Below are 21,549 nucleotides of genomic sequence, written 5' to 3' on the forward strand. Positions count from 1 at the left end.
TGCAGATTCAATATTCAGGGAATACAGTTGTTGAAATTGAAGGGAAAATGCATTATAAATATATAATGGTTAGATATATGTGAACACCCTCCCTATGTGTTTCACCTCCATTTTGAATAAGTGCATGCAATCCAGCATCCAACTAAGCAATCTCTGTGGCCAAATATTGCTGGGAGTATGGATTTCACTGAAGTGAGCTCACCATATATGTCACCGTATGGGGGTGGTGGTGTGTGTGTGTGTGTGTGTGTGTGTGTGTGTGTGTATACATACAATCTAAAAAGGAATCAGAATAAACCTTTCCCTTTCTAGGTCAATTAGGAACCAAAATTATTTATATTTGCTAAGTGCCAGAATAATTAGGTGAATATAAATAAATATATATATATATATATATATATATATATATATATATATATATATATATATATATATATATATACACATATATACATATACAGTGCCTACAAGTAGTATTCAACCCCCTGCAGATTTAGCAGGTTTACACATTCGGAATTAACTTGGCATTGTGAAATTTGGACTGTAGATCAGCCTGGAAGTGTGAAATGCACTGCAGCAAAAAAGAATGTTATTTCTTTTTTTATTTTTTTTTTTTTAAATTGTGAAAAGTTTATTCAGAGGGTCATTTATTATTCAACCCCTCAAACCACAAGAATTCTGTTTGGTTCCCCTAAAGTATTAAGAAGTATTTCAGGCACAAAGAACAATGAGCTTCACATGTTTGGATTAATTATCTTTTTCCAGCCTTTTCTGACTAATTAAGACCCTCCCCAAACTTGTGAACAGCACTCATACTTGGTCAACATGGGAAAGACAAAGGAGCATTCCAAGGCCATCAGAGACAAGATCTTGGAGGGTCACAAGGCTGGCAAGTACAAAACCCTTTCCAAGGAGTTGGGCCTACCTGTCTCCACTATTGGGAGCATCATCCGGAAGTGGAAGGCTTATGGAACTACTGTTAGCCTTCCACGGCCTGGACAGCCTTTGAAAGTTTCCACCCGTGCCGAGGCCAGGCTTGTCCGAAGAGTCAAGGCTAACCCAAGGACAACAAGGAAGGAGCTCCGGGAAGATCTCATGGCAGTGGGGACATTGGTTTCAGTCAATACCATAAGTAACGTACTCCACCGCAATGGTCTCCGTTCCAGACGAGCCCGTAAGGTACCTTTACTTTCAAAGCGTCATGTCAAGGCTCGTCTACAGTTTGCTCATGATCACTTGGAGGACTCTGAGACAGACTGGTTCAAGGTTCTCTGGTCTGATGAGACCAAGATCGAAATCTTTGGTGCCAACCACACACACGTGACGTTTGGAGACTGGATGGCACTGCATACGACCCCAAGAATACCATCCCTACAGTCAAGCATGGTGGTGGCAGCATCATGCTGTGGGGCTGTTTCTCAGCCAAGGGGCCTGGCCATCTGGTCCGCATCCATGGGAGGATGGATAGCACGGCCTACCTGGAGATTTTGGCCAAGACCCTCCGCTCCTCCATCAAGGATCTTAAGATGGGTCGTCATTTCATCCTCCAACAAGACAACGACCCAAAGCACACAGCCAAGAAAACCAAGGCCTGGTTCAAGAGGGAAAAAATCAAGGTGTTGCAGTGTCCTAGTCAGTCTCCTGACCTTAACCCAATTGAAAACTTGTGGAAGGAGCTCAAGATTAAAGTCCACATGAGACACCCAAAGAACCTAGATAACTTGGAGAAGATCTGCATGGAGGAGTGGGCCAAGATAACTCCAGAGACCTGTGCCGGCCTGATCAGGTCTTATAAAAGACGATTATTAGCTGTAATTGCAAACAAGGGTTATTCCACAAAATATTAAACCTAGGGGTTGAATAATAATTGACCCACACTTTTACGTTGAAAATGTATTAAAATTTAACTGAGCAACATAACTTGTTGGTTTGTAAGATTTATGCATCTGTTAATAAATCCTGCTCTTGTTTGAAGTTTGCAGGCTCTAACTTATTTGCATCTTATCAAACCGGCTAAATCTGCAGGGGGTTGAATACTACTTGTAGGCACTGTATATATATATATATATATATATATATATATATATATATATATATATATATATATATATATATAGAAAAAAAAGAGGAAAGCCAGCACTGCCTGAAAATGGCATGCCACAAATTAAAATTCACGACATCATTCCAACTGTACTATACTACAATATGAGATTTTTAGCAAACAATTGATCAATTTTTTGAGCCACCCCTACCACATCACGGAAAATCTCAATAGGGGGAGTCCTGCTCTGAATTTTATGTTTTCATTGTGCCATGCGGCCTCCTGATTACATTAAAAGCAGAACCATATTGAAGCAACACATAGCACAGCAGATGCCACCCACACCAGGACGGACAATGTCAGAACTGTTCACATTCAGCCACCTCACCTTTTTCCACAGGCATTGTTAATTAGGCACCATTTACTTGGGCCTGCTCCACCTTCATACATGGGTGCTGGTCATGCATTGTGAGGGCCAGATCTGACATTGTCCTGCTCAAAAAATGGATCAATTGTTTGCTAAAAATCTCATTTTGTATTATAGTACGGTTGGAATGATATGTGAATTTACACTTTTATTTGTTGCATGCCATTCTCAGGCAGTGCCAGATGTCCTCTTTTTCTGTTTCTAATTGGTCTGGTGGTTGACCTTTACCATGCCGTGCACGCCTGTTGTGGTTTGAAAATTCCTTCAGTTTCTATCAAAATTAATTTTGGTGGCTGTTCACATTCAGCCACCTCACCCTTTTCCACAGGCTTTGTTAATTAGGCACCATTTACTTGTGCCTGTACCGCCTTCATTCATGGGTGTTAGTCAGGCACTGTGAGGGCCAGTTCTGACATTGTGCTGGTGTGGGTGGCATCTGCTGCACATGCTGGGCCTGGGCTGCCTTTATTCGCAGTTGCCTCTCTTTGCAACATGGAAGCAGTTTCTGAAATGTTACAGATGTATGCTTTTAATGTAATTAGGAGGCCGCATGGCACAATGAAAATATTACTAGAAACAAATATAAGATAACTAATAAGGTGATAACTATTATACAACCTGACCAAACACCTTATCAAAATGTATATCTTTATTAAAAATGTATACAAATATAAAATACATGAAGATGAAATTCGGATAGACAAAACATAGTGCCAAGTGCTCGTGTACATATATTCCGACTAGTGGAGCGCTGAGGACGTAGGTTAGTTAAATAACTGATTGGCATGCAACGACAGGGGGGGAAGAAGAAAAATGAGATACAATACCTAAATCTCCACCCTACCTGTCCCTTCCTGACAACTGAGGAATTGTAATTTGATGGATGGCGATGGCTATCCCTATTTACCCCTGAATTCCACTAGTAAAACCCATCACCACACATACTCCCAAGTGCTCCAAGATGAATTTAAACAAAACATAAAGACAATGGACAGGTGAAGAACTGTTATATAATAGACATTTCAGTTCTCTGCAGGAAATTTACCTACTGCCCCTACATCAATTTTTAAAAGGAGCTAAAAGGTCAGGAAAAAATCCTGCTATTATAAGACATATAAATAGATCACAGAAAAGGAGCGTTTGTATTATGCACCACCCTGTTCCGTTTATCCCAACGCGTTTCACCCCCTCCAACTCAGTAGCAATAGGGGATCATCAGGGGATTTTGTAAGAAAGTCAGACCCATTGCTTTGTAAATGTGAAAATTACAAAAGCACATAATCAGTCCATATTGTACCACCATAACAGAAATAGTCATACCACAGAAAAATATAAAACTTATACAAGAAATGGATCCCCTACAATACTTATAGAGATAAATCTCATTTCTTTAACTGTGTTGTCATAAACATAGAAGACATCCGTAATAATGAAAAATACTTCAACTTACACCAATTGCAATTTAGGGCCTTAGAAGAAAATAAACATACATTTGATGAAATCAGCGGCAGCTTTTTTCTGATATATTGTGTATATATATATTGTATATTATAAACTTGTTTAATCCTGGTACTAAATAACTATTTTTATGGATTTTTACATATAATTTCCTGTTCTTTGTTGTTTAGGAACTTGGCTTAGGGAACATTGAGAGATGCAAGGGTTTCTCCGGTCATCTTTTAAAGACCCTAATGAAACAGAGGCACTCCCTTACCACTGTTACAGAGCAGTGGATTGTTCTACGGTAAGGTCTAGATTTATTTTTTGTAATTAAAACAAAGCTTTCAAAATGTGATTTATTTTTTCTCATCAAGTTTTAGATTCAAAGTGTTGCCCACTTTTTTTTTCTGGTATCTTACATGGAATCTGTGACATGGTTTAGCCAACCTAATGCTGAGAGTAACATAACGCAGGGGTATGGAATCTGATTCCAGCTCTGTCAATAACTGGGCTTCTTGCTGTTGTTTTGATAATCTCCTGCTGATAGAATAGTGATTTTATCACTAGAAGACTAGTAAACCTTTTGTCAGGTAGTCCTCCATATTCCTGGGCTTCGTAGAACACTGTCCTACCGTTGATTGGCAGCTTTCTGCCTATGCATGATGTGCACAGAAAGCTGCCAATCTGTGGCTTGGGCAGGGATACTCTGCATTCAGAGAACTGGTAGATCTGCAGCATGTGCACTCATATTTTTAATTTAGGAGTAAAAGTAGACAGTGCTGTGAATGCAGACGTAAGTGATAGGTTTTAACTTCTTTGCATATATTTTATTTTCTATATGGATGCACTATTTTGTGCCTGTAAAACGCATCCAAATTACAGAAAATAGTACCTGATGTTGCGAGGTGTTAGATATTTCCTTTTACTTCATATGATTTTTACGGTTTTATTCTATTGATGCTTTACATTTCCTATTTATATTTTTTTTCTTTGCATGAAGAGAGCTGTAAAAACATGATGTATATAATCTCAGAACTCCTCTGTACTCCAATTAGAAATGGTGACATCATGCATGCTGGCTATTAGATCACTATTCACAGGAGGATTGTTCTGCTGCTATCGTCCCAGCATGCTCCTCACCCACTCCTAACTGTTCTAAGCTAAGGACATCATTGAGCCATCACTAGTTTCCATGGCCGTGGCCCAAAAGTAGAAAGCGTGCTTCCTCTGTTCAGGACTCTTGGCAGAATGCAGTGTTGTGAGTGGTGTGAGCTTTTGATAATTTCAGCGCTTTGTCACTTACAAATGATCAGATTGGCACAGTGTCACCCTGATCTTTTCAATGGCAGTGCTCTATGCAGCCCAATCTGCCATGTAGATGAGTATGTTGAGTTTTGGGTTGTTTTTTTGTGTTTTTTCCACTGCAGAGACTCAAGTATCCAGATTAGCAATATGTGTAGGTTGGACAAGTTTGTGATTTGTGCGAGTTAAAGCGGTTGTCCATTACTCAGACAATCCTTTCTTAATCACCATGTTTGTCCCTGTTAACATAACAATCTTTATACTCCCCTCAGGTCCAACACTGTTCCACAGGTGTCTGCATTCATTCTCCCAAGGCTCACGTGATGTTGGCTTCACTCTCCCTGCCTATCAAACATCAATAGAAAGTGAGTGTCAAGACGTCCAAGATACGGGTGGGCGCTCAACTCCAATTGATGATTGGTATATGTAAAAGCAGGGAGAATGAAGCCAGTGCTGATTGGGTGCAAGGCTCATGTGACATAGCAACATCAAGTGAGCAATGAAGAGCAAGTAATGACACTGGTGGAAAGGCGCTGACACCAGAGGTGAGCATAAGCATTATTGGGTGCAAACATGGTGACTGAGAAGGGGTTGTGCAAGTAGTGGACAATCCCTTTAAAGTGACTCATTATAAATTGGCTTATTGCTGAATACATTTTTTTTTCTCCTTTAATTTCGATATTGGCCTCTGAATTTTACTTCTAATATATTATTTCTTTGTCGCTCCATTGGGAGACCCAGACAATTGGGTGTATAGCTTCTGCCTCCGGAGGCCACACAAAGTATTACACTTTAAAAAGTGTAACCCCTCCCCTCTGCCTATACACCCTCCCGTGCATCACGGGCCCATCAGTTTTTTGCTTTGTGTTGAAGGAGGCACACATTCACGCAAGCTCCACATTTTAGTCAGCAGCAGCTGCTGATTTATCGGATGGAAGAAAAGAGGGCCCCCCACAGGGCCCCCGGCATGCTCCCTTCTCACCCCACTAATGTCGGCGGTGCTGTTAAGGTTGAGGTACCCATTGCGGGTACAAAGGCTGGAGCCACATGCCGTTTTCCTTCCCCATCCCTTAGAGGCTCTGGGAGAAGTGGGATCCTAACCGGTCACCATGCACTGGGACCGGGCTCCCTCCGCAGCCCCTGGGGGAATCTGACGGACAGGAGACTGGGTATCATCAGGGACAGGCCCTGCTTCTAAGAGGTACTCTGTGTCCCCTTGGGGACGGCGCATGGAGCGCCTGTGTAACAGACGCTGCAGCGGCTGCTGTGTTTTTTGTGACGCCGGGACTACCGCGCCGACCGCGCCTGTTTGCCGGCCGCGTTATTAAATTTAGTCCCCGGCTTCTGCGGCCTAGTACCATAACTCCCGCCCCCGGGCCTGCCAGTCAGGGGTAAGGGCGGGACGCTCGACTGGACGTCGGCAGTGAGGGCTGGAGCATACTTAGGTATCCTCCTCCCCCCCTCACTGAGCACGGTGGGGCACCAGATTCCCGCACTTTATTAGTCACGCCCACGGCTCCCTCCTCCCCTAAGAATGCTGGCAGCCATTGTTATAATCACGTCTGCCGGTGGAGGACTTCAGAACGAGCTCCACAGCTCTGGGAGGCCCAGGCAGGGAATCTGGTGGACACACAACCGCTTTGGGCGGTCGGTAAGCCGCACCGGTTACCAGGTGCTGGCCCCCTTGGGTGCCGAAGTGTGTGTGTATATGTGTATATATATATATATATATATATATATATATATATATATATATATATATTGTATACATTTTCTCTGTTCGGCCGCATTATTGCTTTTGGCTATATACCCTCACTGATTACTCTAAGAGGAGACAACAGCATGTCGTCCGCAAAGAGCAAGGGTGCCAAGTCACAGGCTTATTTTGCAACCTGTACCTCTTGTGCGGCTATGTTACCTGCAGGTTCCACCTACCCTCATTGTGTGCAATGCTCGGCCCTTGTGGCACTCACTCAGCCGGAGCCTCAGGCACTGGTGGGACCCTCGGCTCAGGTAGAACCACCGGCTGCCACTGTCCAGGTGGCAGGGACAGAGTTTGCAGTGTTGGCTGACAAACTCTCTGAGTCGCTTTCACAATCCATGGCTCAGTCTATGGACAGATGGTCTGCTAAGATACTAGAAGCCTTGCAGTCCAGACCGGTAACACAGGCCCAGGGCACTGTGAGTTCATCGCCCCCAGGCCCCCCTCGGTCGGCGCAGCAAAGTGCTCCTGGGGTGACACCTAGGTCCCACGGTGAGTACTCCGACACGGACCGCAGTCCCAGACCGGCTAAGCGGGCTCGCTGGGAACCTTCCTCAACTTCATCACGCTGCTCAGGGTCTCAGCATGAGGACTCTCTGGAGGATGAAGCGGAGGTCGCAACTCAGGGCTCTGACCCTGACGTTGCTCTCAATCTTGATACACCTGAAGGGTACGCCATAGTAAATGATCTTATAGCGTCCATCAACCAGGTGCTAGAACTTTCTCCTCCAACTCCACCTATAGAGGAGTCGGCTTCACAGCAGGAGAAACACCAGTTTAGGTTTCCCAAACGTACACGGAGTGCGTTTTTCGATCACTCTAACTTCAGAGATGCTGTCCAGAAGCACCGAGCATTTCCGGACAAGCGCTTTACTAAGCGCCTTAATGACACACGTTACCCCTTCCCCCCTGACGTAGTTAAGGGTTGGGCTCAGTGTCCCAAGGTGGATCCTCCAGTCTCTAGACTAGCGGCTAGATCCGTAGTATCAGTGGCAGATGGTTCATCGCTCAAGGATGCCACTGACAGGCAAATAGAGCTCCTGATGAAATCCATCTATGAAGCCATAGGCGCGTCTTTTGCTCCGGCATTCGCAGCCGTGTGGGCACTCCAAGCTATCTCAGCTTGTCTGTCTGAGATTAATGCGGTCACACGTACCTCTACTCCGCAGGTTATGTCTTTGACTTCTCAGGCGTCGGCTTTTTCGTCCTACGCCATGAACGCCGTCCTGGACTCTGCGAGCCGTACAGCGTTAGCATCCGCCAATTCGGTGGCAGTCCGCAGGGCCATGTGGCTACGCGAATGGAAGGCAGACTCTGCTTCCAAGAAGTTCTTAACCGGTTTGCCATTTTCTGGCGACCGTTTGTTTGGCGAGCAATTGGACGAAATTATTAAACAATCCAAGGGAAAGGACTCGTCCTTACCCCAGTCCAAACCAAACAGACCTCAGCAACGAAAGATACAACCGAGGTTTCGGTCCTTTCGGCCCTCAGCCAGGTCCCATTCCTCCACGCCCAACAGGTCAGAGAAGGGCCAGAGGAACTCTTCTACATGGCGGTCTAAGTCACGTCCTAAAAAGACCGCCGGAGGAACCGCCCCCAAGGCGGCCTCCTCATGACTTTCGGCCTCCCCAAACCGCATCCTCGGTCGGTGGCAGGCTCTCCCGCTTTTGCGACGCCTGGTGGCCACATGTCCAAGACCGATGGGTGAGAGACATTCTGTCTCACGGTTACAGGATAGAGCTCAGTTCTCGTCCTCCGACTCGTTTCTTCAGAACATCTCCGCCCCCCGAGCGAGCCGATGCACTTTTTCAGGCGGTGAACACTCTGAAGGCAGAAGGAGTGGTGATTCCCGTTCCCCTTCAAGAATGTGGTCGCGGTTTTTACTCCAACTTGTTCGTGGTGCCAAAAAAGGACGGATCATTCCGTCCCGTTCTGGACCTCAAACTGCTCAACAGACACGTGAGAACCAGACGGTTCCAGATGGAATCTCTCCGCTCTGTCATCGCCTCGATGTCCCAAGGAGACTTCCTAGCATCAATCGACATCAGGGATGCTTATCTCCATGTGCCGATTGCACCAGAGCATCAACGCTTCCTGCATTTCGCCATCGGAGACGAACACCTTCAGTTTGTGGCACTGCCGTTCGGCCTGGCGACAGCCCCACGGGTCTTCACCAAGGTCATGGCAGCAGTGGTGGCGGTCCTACACTCTCAGGGCCACTCGGTGATCCCTTACTTAGACGATCTTCTAGTCAAGGCACCCTCCCGGGTGGCATGCCAACACAGCCTGACCATTGCTCTGGAGACTCTCCAGAGGTTCGGGTGGATCATCAATTTCCCAAAGTCAAAATTGACACCGACCCAATCGCTGACTTACCTCGGGATGGAGTTTCATACTCTCTCAGCGATAGTGAAGCTACCGCTGGACAAACAGCGTTCACTACAGACAGGGGTGCACTCTCTCCTTCGAGCCCAGTCACACCCCTTGAGGCGCCTCATGCACTTCCTAGGGAAGATGGTGGCAGCAATGGAGGCAGTTCCCTTTGCGCAGTTTCATCTGCGTCCACTTCAATGGGACATTCTCCGCAAATGGGACAGGAGGTCGACGTCCCTAGACAGGAACGTCTCCCTTTCACGGGCAGCCAAAACCTCTCTTCAGTGGTGGCTTCTTCCCACTTCTTCCCACTTCTTTGTCGAAGGGAAAATCCTTCCTGCCCCCATCCTGGGCTGTGGTCACGACGGACGCGAGTCTGTCAGGGTGGGGAGCGTTCTTCCTCCACCACAGGGCTCAGGGAACCTGGACTCCGACAGAGTCCTCCCTTCAGATCAATGTTCTGGAGATAAGGGCAGTGTATTTAGCCTTAAAGGCGTTCCAGCGGTGGCTGGAGGGCAGGCAGATACGAATACAGTCGGACAACGCCACGGCGGTTGCGTACATCAACCACCAGGGCGGCACACGTAGTCGTCAAGCCTTCCAAGAAGTTCGGCGGATTCTGCTGTGGGCGGAAGCCACAGCCTCCACCATCTCCGCAGTTCACATCCCGGGCGTAGAAAACTGGGAAGCAGACTTTCTCAGTCGCCAGGGTATGGACGCAGGGGAATGGTCTCTTCACCCGGACGTGTTTCAAGAGATCTGTTGCCGCTGGGGAACGCCGGACGTCGACCTAATGGCGTCTCGGCACAACAACAAAGTCCCGGCATTCATGGCACGGTCTCAAGATCACAGAGCTCTGGCGGCAGACGCATTAGTTCAGGATTGGTCGCAGTTTCGACTGCCTTATGTATTTCCTCCTCTGGCACTGCTGCCCAGAGTGTTACGCAAGATCAGGTCCGACTGCCGCCGCGCCATCCTCATCGCTCCAGACTGGCCGAGGAGGTCGTGGTACCCGGATCTGTGGCACCTCACGGTGGGTCAACCGTGGGCACTCCCAGACCGACCAGACTTGCTGTCTCAAGGGCCATTTTTCCATCTGAATTCTGCGGCCCTCAACCTGACTGTGTGGCCATTGAGTCCTGGCTCCTAGCGTCCTCAGGGTTATCTCAAGAGGTCATTGCCACTATGAGACAGGCCAGGAAACCAACGTCCGCCAAGATCTACCACAGGACTTTGAGGATCTTCTTATCCTGGTGCTCTGATCAGGGTTTTACTCCCTGGCCGTTTGCCTTGCCCACTTTTCTTTCTTTCCTTCAATCCGGAATGGACAAGGGTTTGTCTCTCGGCTCTCTCAAGGGACAAGTATCGGCGCTTTCCGTGTTTTTTCAAAAGCGTCTAGCCAGGCTTCCGCAGGTCCGCACGTTCCTGCAGGGGGTTTGCCACATAGTCCCACCTTACAAGCGTCCGCTAGAACCCTGGGATCTTAACAGGGTGCTAACGGCTCTTCAGAAACCACCTTTCGAGCCGATGCGGGATGTCTCTCTATCACGCCTTTCGCAGAAGGTGGCCTTCCTAGTGGCAGTCACATCACTTCGGAGAGTGTCTGAGCTAGCAGCACTGTCATGCAAAGCCCCCTTCCTGGTGTTTCACCAGGATAAGGTGGTTCTGCGTCCGGTCCCGGAATTTCTCCCTAAGGTGGTATCCCCTTTTCATCTCAATCAGGATATCTCCTTACCTTCTTTTTGCCCTCATCCAGTTCACCAATGTGAAAAGGATTTGCACTTGTTAGATCTCGTGAGAGCACTCAGGCTCTACATTTCTCGCACGGCGCCCCTGCGCCGTTCTGATGCGCTCTTTGTCCTTGTCGCTGGCCAGCGTAAGGGGTCGCAGGCTTCCAAGTCAACCTTGGCTCGGTGGATCAAGGAACCGATTCTTGAAGCCTACCGTTCGTCTGGGCTTCCGATTCCTTCAGGGCTGAAAGCCCATTCTACCAGAGCCGTAGGTGCGTCCTGGGCATTGCGGCACCAGGCTACGGCTCAGCAGGTGTGTCAGGCGGCTACCTGGTCGAGTCTGCACACTTTCACGAAACACTATCAGGTGCATGCCTATGCTTCGGCAGATGCCAGCCTAGGTAGGCGAGTCCTTCAGGCAGCGGTTGCCCACCTGTAAGAGGGGGCCGTTTTTCGGCTCTTTTTATCGAGGTATTCTTTACCCACCCAGGGACTGCTTTTGGACGTCGCAATTGTCTGGGTCTCCCAATGGAGCGACAAAGAAGAAGGGAATTTTGTTTACTTACCGTAAATTCCTTTTCTTCTAGCTCCTATTGGGAGACCCAGCACCCGCCCCTGTTCCCTTCGGGCTGTTGTTCTTTTGTGTACACATGTTGTTCATGTTGAATTGTTCTTTTGGTTCATGGTTTCAGTTCTCCGAACATCCTTCGGATTGAATTTACCTTAGACCAATTTATAAGTTTCCTCCTTCCTGCTTTGGCACCAAAACTGATGGGCCCGTGATGCACGGGAGGGTGTATAGGCAGAGGGGAGGGGTTACACTTTTTAAAGTGTAATACTTTGTGTGGCCTCCGGAGGCAGAAGCTATACACCCAATTGTCTGGGTCTCCCAATAGGAGCTAGAAGAAAAGGAATTTACGGTAAGTAAACAAAATTCCCTTCTTTCATACGCAGTAACTTTAGAAAATGACATGAATCGCACATTCCAAAATCACACTTTGATCTAAAGCCGCTAGGCAAAAATTAAATACCTGAACATGAGGTTCTTAGTTTAACATTCTGATCAGACTGTATGAAGCCCACTGCCACGTCACGGCGAACCTTGCGCCAACCACCACTGCACCAGCAGGGCAGGTGACCTGGTGCCTCACAACACCAAGCTGCAAGGAAAAGCCCCCATGGCTCCAGGCCCCCACTGACACAGAACTCCCACAACAATGGCCGCCACACAGCACCAGCACACTGTGGAAGGAGCTGTGTACTCCCCTTCCTCAAGCTCTCAGTGTCAACTGAGAGCAGAAGGGCAAAACCCCTCTTTGCAGTCTCCTGCTAATTAAAAATGCCTGAGCCAAATGGTTGGAGCGCACAGCACCGCACCTTCAAGGCATAGATTGGGACCCACTCAGAGGTTCACCCTGATATGGCAGTGGGCTTCACACAGTCTGATCACAATGTTAAACCAAGAACCTCATATTCAGGTATTTCATTTTTGCATAGCGACTTTACATCAAAGTGTGATATTGGAATGTGCGATTCATGTCTTTTTCTACAGTTGTTGCATATTGCATGGTCTGTCCCCGCTGTTTTTTTTCTTGAACCAGCACTCCTCCCATTTGGCACAGGCGTTTTTATTTAGCAGGAGACTGCAAAGAGGGGTTTTGCCTTTTCTGCTCTCAGTTGACTCCGAGCTTGAGGAAGGGGAGTGTTCAGCTCCTTCCACAATGTGCTGGTGCTGTTTGGTGGCCATTCTTGTGGTTTTGTGTCAGTGGGGCCTGGAGCCATGGCGGCTTTGCCTTGCAGCATGGTGTTGTGAGGCACCAGGTCACCTGCCCTGCTGGTGCAGTTTAGCGGTGGTTGGCGCACGGCGCCGTACACCTTCAAGGCATAGATATAGATTAGGGACCCACTCAGAGGTTAGCCCTGCCGTGGCAGTGGGCTTCATGCAGTCTGCTCAGAATGTTAAATAGAGAACCTCATGTAGCGGCTTTAGATCAAATTGTGATATTGGGATGTGTAATTCATGTCTTTTTCTAGTTATTGCATATCTTATTTTATGTTAACTAAGGGGTCATTATCAGACATTCTTCTCTGGGGGAGTTTGTTTTTTTTACTGTGTGACTTGATTTCTGTGGGTGACATCAAACTAGGGAAAAAAGTTAACGCCCTCAGAGAAGGTCAGAATAGGCTCTTTCACTGTGATCTGGGCAGACTTTTGTGCCTAACCTTATCACACTGACATTTTCCCAGTTTCTTCAATTACTGTCCTTACAAGCGTCGGGAAAGGAGAGCTGTGCTGTAATGTAATGTTTACAATGTTTTCGATCTATCCAAGGTATTGAGGAATAATGCGCTAATACCTTGGAAAGATCCACGATGTTGCATGTGACAAACGCTGCTCAGATGATCATCTTCATCACTGCAGCTATCACAGCATGGTCAACCTCATTATGCGATTCTTCTCTCAAGTGTCTGGAGAAGAGAGCTGCAATGTCAGAGCAGTGATGAAGATGACTGTGCAAGCAGCTTTTGTCACATAAAATACTCTGCACTTTCCCAGTTTTTCTACCTCAACTCCTTGTATTCAGAGCGTTATACTTTATAGTGCAGCTCTCGTCTTTTTTATCAGTGGGCATCAGGAGTGAGAAGATCTCGGTGAGATAAGGTTAGATACGTCAGTCTGTAAAAGCCTGTTTTAGCTTTTTCTAGAAGAGTTTTTGTTTTTTTTCCCCCTTGTATTATGATTGGGCCACATAATGCAGGCGAAAAAGTAATTGTCTGTCAGAGAAGATTCTCTGCTAATGCTTCTGTTAAAATTTTTAGAAATAAATATCTCGGCAACAGAGAGAAGAAATGAAAAGAAAAAAGCAAACTACATTTTATTTAGTTTTTAGCTGTTTTATGATATGGTGATCAGTTTAGCACGCTAATAGGTCCTCTTTTAGGATCCCGTGGACATTTTGACATAATAATCGAAAAAACCTGATGCATACCATTCATTTAATTGTAAATCATATAGTAAATACACAGTTTGGAATAGCCTTCTGTTTAATCCTCTCAAGTAGTGCCTGAAATAGCTCATTAATGTTCTCTCTATCTTTTCATATATTACAGAAATTTGATAAGCTGTATGCAGGAAATTAACTCTCGACTGGAGTCGTCTAATGAGTACAAGATCGCTTTCCCGCCCCAGGATGGGGTGCAGCAGTGGATTGATAAACTACAGAACCTTACTGTGCAATGTAGCGTTGTACTGGAGCAATTATCCTGGTTAGTGGAGTGCTGCCCTGGAAATGATGAGGAAAGACCGAATCAAACTTGCCCAGAAGCCAAACCTTGGACAGCAGCGCTAAACGTTCCATCTCCAGCCGCTGCCGACTGGCTGCCAAAACTATGCACCATCCGCAGATCAGACAATGATTGGCAGGACCTGAATGCAACAGTAGCAAAGATGTTAACCGAAATTAAGTCCACAAAAACCGCTGTGGACACAATTCGACTCCAGTCAAGCGAGACTCTGTTTTACTCTTGGTAAGACCGCCAAATGAGATTTGCATTAGAAATGGTTGAACACCATAGGGATTTTTAGAAGGTTATTAGTAATAACATTACCTGAGTATACGCCAGTATATTATAAGTTTAAAAATGTGATCTCCGTAGCTTTATTGGAAATAGAATGTCCCTCATGTATGGATGTTTTTGAAGTTGCAGTAGTGATCCAGACCCAGCATGATGGCTACAGAATTTCACAGTCTTTACGTATTTACTGCACTTTATTCAATGATTAGGTGGTAGTTCAGCTCACGTCCATCACCAGACATTCTGTATGTTTGAACTCATTGCTTTGGGGTAGTTTTTGTTAGTAATTAGGAGTTATTTACCTACTTTCTTATTGATAAGGCTCATCCTGAAACAGAACTATCATTTAAGCTTTTATCATATAGCCGTGCAGTTATTTACATGTCTTTTTGTTTTCTTTAGGAACAATTTTGAGACTTGCTCTTCTGCACTAGAAACCATGCAGCAGATCGCTGTTGACCTAAGAGAGGTGGAATTGCTGTTTGTTCTCCCGGAGACCGAAGTAAAAGAGGCAGCACACCACGTGACTTTCCTGAAGAGTATCCACTACATCAGAGAAGAAATTCGTGTGGCAGTTCGAGACTTCACTTTGTGGAAATCCCGTCTGCAAGCAATTGGAAGAGCAAAGAGTAAGACGCACCTAAAGTATATTAAAGGAGTCTGACAGGTCTCAATACTTTAATTTTTAGGCTAGGGAAGGGATCTGTAAAGATAAAATGGCATGAACCATTTGTCCTTATAATATTGATTTTCTTTATCGTTCCTTTGGAGACCCAGACCTTGGGTGTTTAGCTTCTGCCTCCGGAGGACACACAAAGTACTACACCTAAAAGTGTAGCTCCTCCCTCTGAGCTTATACACCCCCTGGTGAGCCAGTCACAGCCAGTTTATCGCTTTGTGTTCAGGAGGCATACATCCACACATGCATTCTCATATGATTTTTGTTTTTGGAAAACGATTGAAGAAGTGCGGGTCCACGTCTGGACTCCCGGCATATCCCTTCTCACCCCACTGTGTCGGCGGTGTTGTAAGGTTGATTTTCCAAGGCTGGAGCCTTATATGCCGTGCTCCTTCACCATCCCTCCTGGGCTCTGGATTGAAGTGGGAGCCAGCACGGTCTCCATGCCTGGCAGGAGACCGGTCTCCGTCCACAGCCCTTTGAGGACCCTGCTGGACCCGAGCACTCACCCCCCAGGGACATGGCCCTGCGTCTCAGCAGCTAAGAACCTTGAGACGTTCATATGTTTGGGGTCCCTGTCCTTTATTGTGTGGGGAGAGTGTGTTTGCTGTGTTTTTTTTTTTTTTTTGGCATTTCCGGCGGGTCCTCTGGCTTTTCGCCCGAGAACCGCGCCGATGGTGCTTGCGCGTCGGCCTCGCTGCTCAAATTTAGGCCCCGGCTTCGCCGGAGGCCTAGTTTCTGTTACCTGCCCTCGCATGTCACTCATGCAGAGGGACAGGCATGGCCCCTCCCGGCGCCGTCCTGCACAGGGGAGGGACACTCCCTCCTCCCCTGCAGGTCTCTATGGCCCCCCAGATCCCGCTTTCCTACAGGGACGCCCCCGCCCCGCCCCCTCTCTTCGCTCCGGCGGCCATTTTTTTGGCCATCCTGCACTCTGCATCCTTGCTGAGGTGCTGTGCACTGGGGGTCCGGGCTTCGGGATCTGGAGGGCACACAACGCCGCTTCCAGCGGTCTGGTAAGCCACAGCCGGTCTCTGGTTGTGGACCTCTGTATATACTCCCTGGGGTTCATTCTCCTTGTAGAAGCTGTTTCCACTCCAGCAGCATGTCTCACACGAGGAGCAAGGCTCCAAAGCTTTATACTGCATGCGCTGCATGTAAGCTCTTGCTGCCTGAACCGAGCACCTATCCACATTGTGATGTCTGCTCTAACTTGGCGGTGCCACAGCCTGGAGTCTCACCCCCAGTGGTCTCTCAGGCTGCTTCTGCACCTGTGGCTGAACCCCCGGCCTGGGTAGAGTCCTTCTCTAGGTCTATCTCCCAGTCTTTTGCTGAGTCCATGGGACTTCTGTCCAGGACTTTGATGAATATGCATCAGCCCCCTTCACAGGGTGCCTCTAATGCTCTTGCTAAGGGTCCTTTAGGATCCCTATCCTCTGACCTCCGTCCACTGGAGTTCACAGAGGATTCATCATCAGGGCACAGACCCCGTCCTCCTAAGAGGCGCCGCAGAGTTTCCTCTCCCTCTTCATCCCGCGGCTCTGATTCAAGAGCTGACTCGCAGGATGAGGAGGATGCCTTTACATGGGGTTCGGAGGCTAACTCCATGTGCGCCCCATTGATCTTTCTGAGGGTGACTCAGAAGTTAGTGACTTGATTGCTTCCATTAATTCTGTACTGGATCTCAATCCGCCAGTATCAGAGGAGCAACCCTCTCTGGCAGAAAAGCACCAGTTTACATCGCCTAAGAGAGTAAAGAGTGTGTTCTTTAACCACTCCAGTTTTCAGACCGCTGTGACCAAACCCAGGGCCTGTCCTGACAAACGTCTCCCAAAGCGTGGTTCTGATGACCGTTTTCCCTTTCCACCTGAGGTGGTCAAGGAGTTGGCTCACTCTTCAAAGGTAGACCCTCTGGTGTCTAGGCTCTCAGCCCGGACCGTTGTGTCGGTGGCTGATGGCACTTCCCTTAGGGATGCCACTGACCGTCAGATTGACCTTCTGGCCAAATCCGTGTATGAAGCGGCGGGGGCCGCGTTTTCCCCAACTTTTGCAGCAGTGTGGGCCCTCAAAGCCATCTCTGTTTCTCTAGAGGAGATGCATTCCCTCACCAGAGAATCTATGCCCGAGATGATTGCCTTAACTTCTCAAGCTTCAGCTTTTTCTTCTTATGCCATGTCTGCCATGCTGGAGGCTTCTCACCGCACTGCGGTGGCTTCGGCTAATTCCCTCGTTATCCGCAGGATCTTGTGGCTTCGAGAGTGGAAGGCAGATGCTTCTTCAAAGAAGTACCTTGCTGGGCTCCCTTTTGCTGGTTCCCGGCTGTTCGGTGAACAGCTGGATGAAATTATTAAAGAAGCTACTGGCGGGAAGAGTACTTCCATGCCACAACCAAGACCAGGAAACCTGCCCAGGGTAGGATTCAGTCGAGGTTTCGCTCATTTCGTTCCTCCAACTGGTCGTCCTCTAAGCCCTCCGCCTCGTCCGCTAACTCAGCTGAGGACCAGAAATCAAACTGGCGCTCAAAAGCACGTCCACAGAAGACCGCAGGAGGTTCTGCCACTAAGGCAGCCTCCTCGTGACTCTCTGCCCGCTCCAGCAACGTCCTTAGTCGGTGGCAGGCTCTCCCACTTTGGCGACGCTTGGTTTCAACAAGTCTCCGATCAGTGGGTGAGAGATATCATCTCTCACGGCTACAGGATAGAATTTTCTTCCAGCCCGCCAAACAGATTTTTTCTCTCAACTCCCCCCTGCTCCAAGGCCGCCGCCTTCTCACAGGCCGTGGCAGCCTTGCAGGCCAACGGAGTAATTGTACCAGTTCCCGCCCAGGAACGGTTCAGAGGTTTTTACTCAAACCTCTTCCTAGTTCCCAAAAAGGACGGTACCTTCCGACCCATCCTGGATCTCAAGCTTCTCAACAAGCATGTTCGGGTGCGGCACTTTCGCATGGAGTCTCTGCGATCAGTCATTGCCTCAATGACACAAAGGGATTTCCTGGCATCCATCGACATCAGAGATGCCTATCTGCATGTGCCAATTGCAGTTTCACACCAGCGTTGGCTACGCTTTGCAATAGGAGAAGATCATTTCCAATTCGTGGCTCTCCCCTTCGGGTTAGCCACGGCCCCTCGGGTATTCACCAAGGTCATGGCAGCAGTGATTGCGGTTCTGCACCTCCAGGGGTTGGCAGTGCTCCCTTACCTGGACGACCTTCTAGTCAAGGCTCCATCCAGCGCCGACTGTCAGTGGAGTGTCTCGCTCACTCTCGCCACTCTAGCCCAATTCGGGTGGCTTGTCAATCTTCCCAAATCCACTCTGACTCCAACCCAGAGTCTCACGTACCTAGGGATGCAGTTCGAGACTCTGCCAGCACTTGTGAAGTTGCCCTTAAACAAACAGCTGTCACTCCAGTTGGCGGTGCGTTCTCTCCTTAGGCCCCGCCGTTATACCCTCAGACGTCTGATGCAGGTGCTGGGTCAAATGGTGGCGTCCATGGAGGCTGTTCCCTTTGCCCAGTTCCATCTGCGCCCCCTGCAGCTGGACATTCTCCGCTGTTGGGACAAGCGGCCTTCCTCCTTACACAAGTTAGTGGCTCTGTCGCCACGGACCAAGAGCTCTCTTCAGTGGTGGCTTCGGCCCCTCTCCCTGTCCCAAGGGCGCTCCTTCCTGGCCCCGTCCTGGGTGATTCTCACCACGGATGCCAGTCTATCCGGCTGGGGAGCGGTATGTCTCCACCACAGAGCACAGGGCACTTGGACTCCGTCCGAGTCAGCCCTTTCAATCAATGTGCTGGAAACCAGAGCCGTGTTTCTAGCTCTCCTAGCATTTCACCACCTGCTGGTGGGCAGGCACATTCGAGTCCAGTGAGACAACACGACAGCGGTTACCTACATCAACCATCAAGGCGGGACACGCAGCCGCCTGGCAATGATGGAGGTGCAACGCATTCTTCAATGGGCGGAGGACTCCAGGTCCACCATATCCGCAGTCCACATCCCAGGCGTGGACAACTGGGAGGCAGATTATCTCAGCCGTCAAAGCGTGGACGGTGGCGAGTGGTCCCTGCACCCGGCAGTATTTCAGTCGATCTGCCGCAAATGGGGCACTCCGGACGTGGACCTAATGGCATCCCGTCACAACAACAAAGTTCCTGTTTACGTGGCTCGCTCCCACGATCCTCAGGCCTTCGCCGTGGACGCTCTGGTTCAGGACTGGTCCCAGTTTCGTCTGTCCTACGTGTTTCCCCCTCTAGCTCTCTTGCCCAGAGTCCTGCGCAAGATCAGAATGGAGGGTCGTCGAGTCATCCTCATTGCACCGGACTGGCCCAGGCGAGCTTGGTATCCGGACCTGCTCCAACTGTCTGTAGAGATGCCGTGGCATCTCCCAGACCGTCCAGACCTACTCTCGCAAGGTCCGTTTTTCCGCCCGAATTCTGCGGCCCTCAAATTGACGGCGTGGCTCTTGAGTCCTGGATTTTGACGGCTTCTGGTATTCCCCCTGAAGTCATCTCCACTATGACTCGGGCCCGCAAGTCTTCCTTCGCTAAGATCTATCACAGGACTCGGAAAATTTTCCTGTCCTGGTGTCGCTCTACCGGCCATCCCCCTTGGCCATTCTCCTTGCCGACTCTTCTGTCTTTTCTACAGTCGGGTCTGCAGCTAGGACTGTCCCTCAACTCTCTCAAGGGACAAGTTTCGGCCCTGTCAGTTCTGTTCCAGCGGCGTCTCGCTCGGCTGGCTCAGGTCCGCACCTTCATGCAGGGCGCATCTCACATCATTCCGCCTTACCGGCGGCCCTTGGACCCCTGGGACCTTAACTTGGTTCTCACGGTATTGCAGAAACCCCCCTTTGAGCCTCTTAGGGAGGTTTCTTTGTATCGTCTTTCACAGAAAGTGTCCTTTCTGGTTGCCATAACTTCTCTCAGGAGAGTCTCTGATTTGGCTGCGCTCTCCTCGGAGTCACCTTTTTTAGTTTTTCATCAAGACAAGGTGGTTCTCCGTCCGACTCCGGACTTTCTTCCTAAGGTGGTCTCTCCCTTCCACCTTAACCAGGACATTACCTTACCTTCCTTCTGTCCGGCCCCTGTTCATCGCTTTGAAAAAGCTCTACATACTCTAGATCTGGTGCGTGCTCTCCGGATCTATGTGTCTCGCACCGCTGCGCTTAGGCGGTGCACCTCTCTTTTTGTGCTAACCACAGGTGGGCGCAAGGGCCTCCCTGCTTCTAAGCCGACCTTAGCCCGTTGGATTAGGTCGACCATTTCGGACGCCTATCAGAGTACGCAGGCGCCTCCCCCGCCGGGGATCAAAGCACACTCGACCAGAGCTGTCGGTGCCTCTTGGGCTTTTGGGCACCAGGCTACGGCTCAACAAGTCTGTCAGGCTGCCACTTGGGCTAGCCTGCATACCTTCTCGAAGCACTACCAAGTGCATGCTCATGCTTCGGCAGATGCGAGCTTGGGCAGACGCATCCTTCAGGCGGCGGTCGCCCATTTGTGAAGTTAGGTTCTGCCTACTTCTTAGTTTTTCTGTTTATTTCCCACCCAGGGACTGCTTTGGAACGTCCCAAGGTCTGGGTCTCCCAAAGGAACGATAAAGAAAAAGAGAATTTTGTTTACTTACCGTAAATTCTTTTTCTTATAGTTCCGTCTTGGGAGACCCAGCACCCTGCCTGTTGGCAATTTCTTGTTCCGCGTGTTTTCACCGGCTGTTGTCGTGGACAGAGTCTCCGGTTGTTCCGGCTCTTGCTCTGTTCTACTTGTGGGTGGCTATTCTCCTTCAGCTTTTGCACTAAACTGGCTGTGACTGGCTCACCAAGGGGTGTATAAGCTCAGAGGGAGGAGCTACACTTTTAGGTGTAGTACTTTGTGTGTCCTCCGGAGGCAGAAGCTAAACAGCCAAGGTCTGGGTCTCCCAAGACGGAACTATAAGAAAAAGAATTTACGGTAAGTAAACAAAATTCTCTTTTTTCAAATGTGCAGTTTTATTACTTAGTTTGTTTTTTAAGAAAATGAACATGTAAACAATAGCAGCTCTTCTGTTTGTTACAACACAGTAAGCATGTTGGAAATGTGTATATTTTTTTCATTAATCTACATTTCAAAAGACAATATATTTCAATCCCAAACTATAGTTTGTGACTCAGATACGATTCATCCCTGACTTAACTAGAAAGCCTGTAATCTTTCACAACATCAATTAGGACCTCCTGAAAAATTATATA

General features: G+C 48.4%; 1 protein-coding gene across 2 annotated transcripts in view; it reads left to right on the plus strand.

Moving 5' to 3' along the window:
* MDN1 (midasin AAA ATPase 1) overlaps window positions 1-21,549 on the plus strand; it is a 585,757-nt gene that overhangs the window by 461,531 nt on the left and 102,677 nt on the right. For both annotated transcript variants that reach the window (XM_075340129.1, XM_075340130.1), the window contains exons 78-80: window positions 4,097-4,212; window positions 14,187-14,603; window positions 15,054-15,280. In XM_075340129.1, coding sequence (XP_075196244.1) covers window positions 4,097-4,212; window positions 14,187-14,603; window positions 15,054-15,280 — 760 coding nt within the window. The remainder of the gene's footprint in view (window positions 1-4,096; window positions 4,213-14,186; window positions 14,604-15,053; window positions 15,281-21,549) is intronic.

This window comes from Anomaloglossus baeobatrachus, chromosome 3 (genome assembly GCF_048569485.1).
Source record: "Anomaloglossus baeobatrachus isolate aAnoBae1 chromosome 3, aAnoBae1.hap1, whole genome shotgun sequence".
Lineage (NCBI taxonomy): Eukaryota > Metazoa > Chordata > Amphibia > Anura > Aromobatidae > Anomaloglossus > Anomaloglossus baeobatrachus.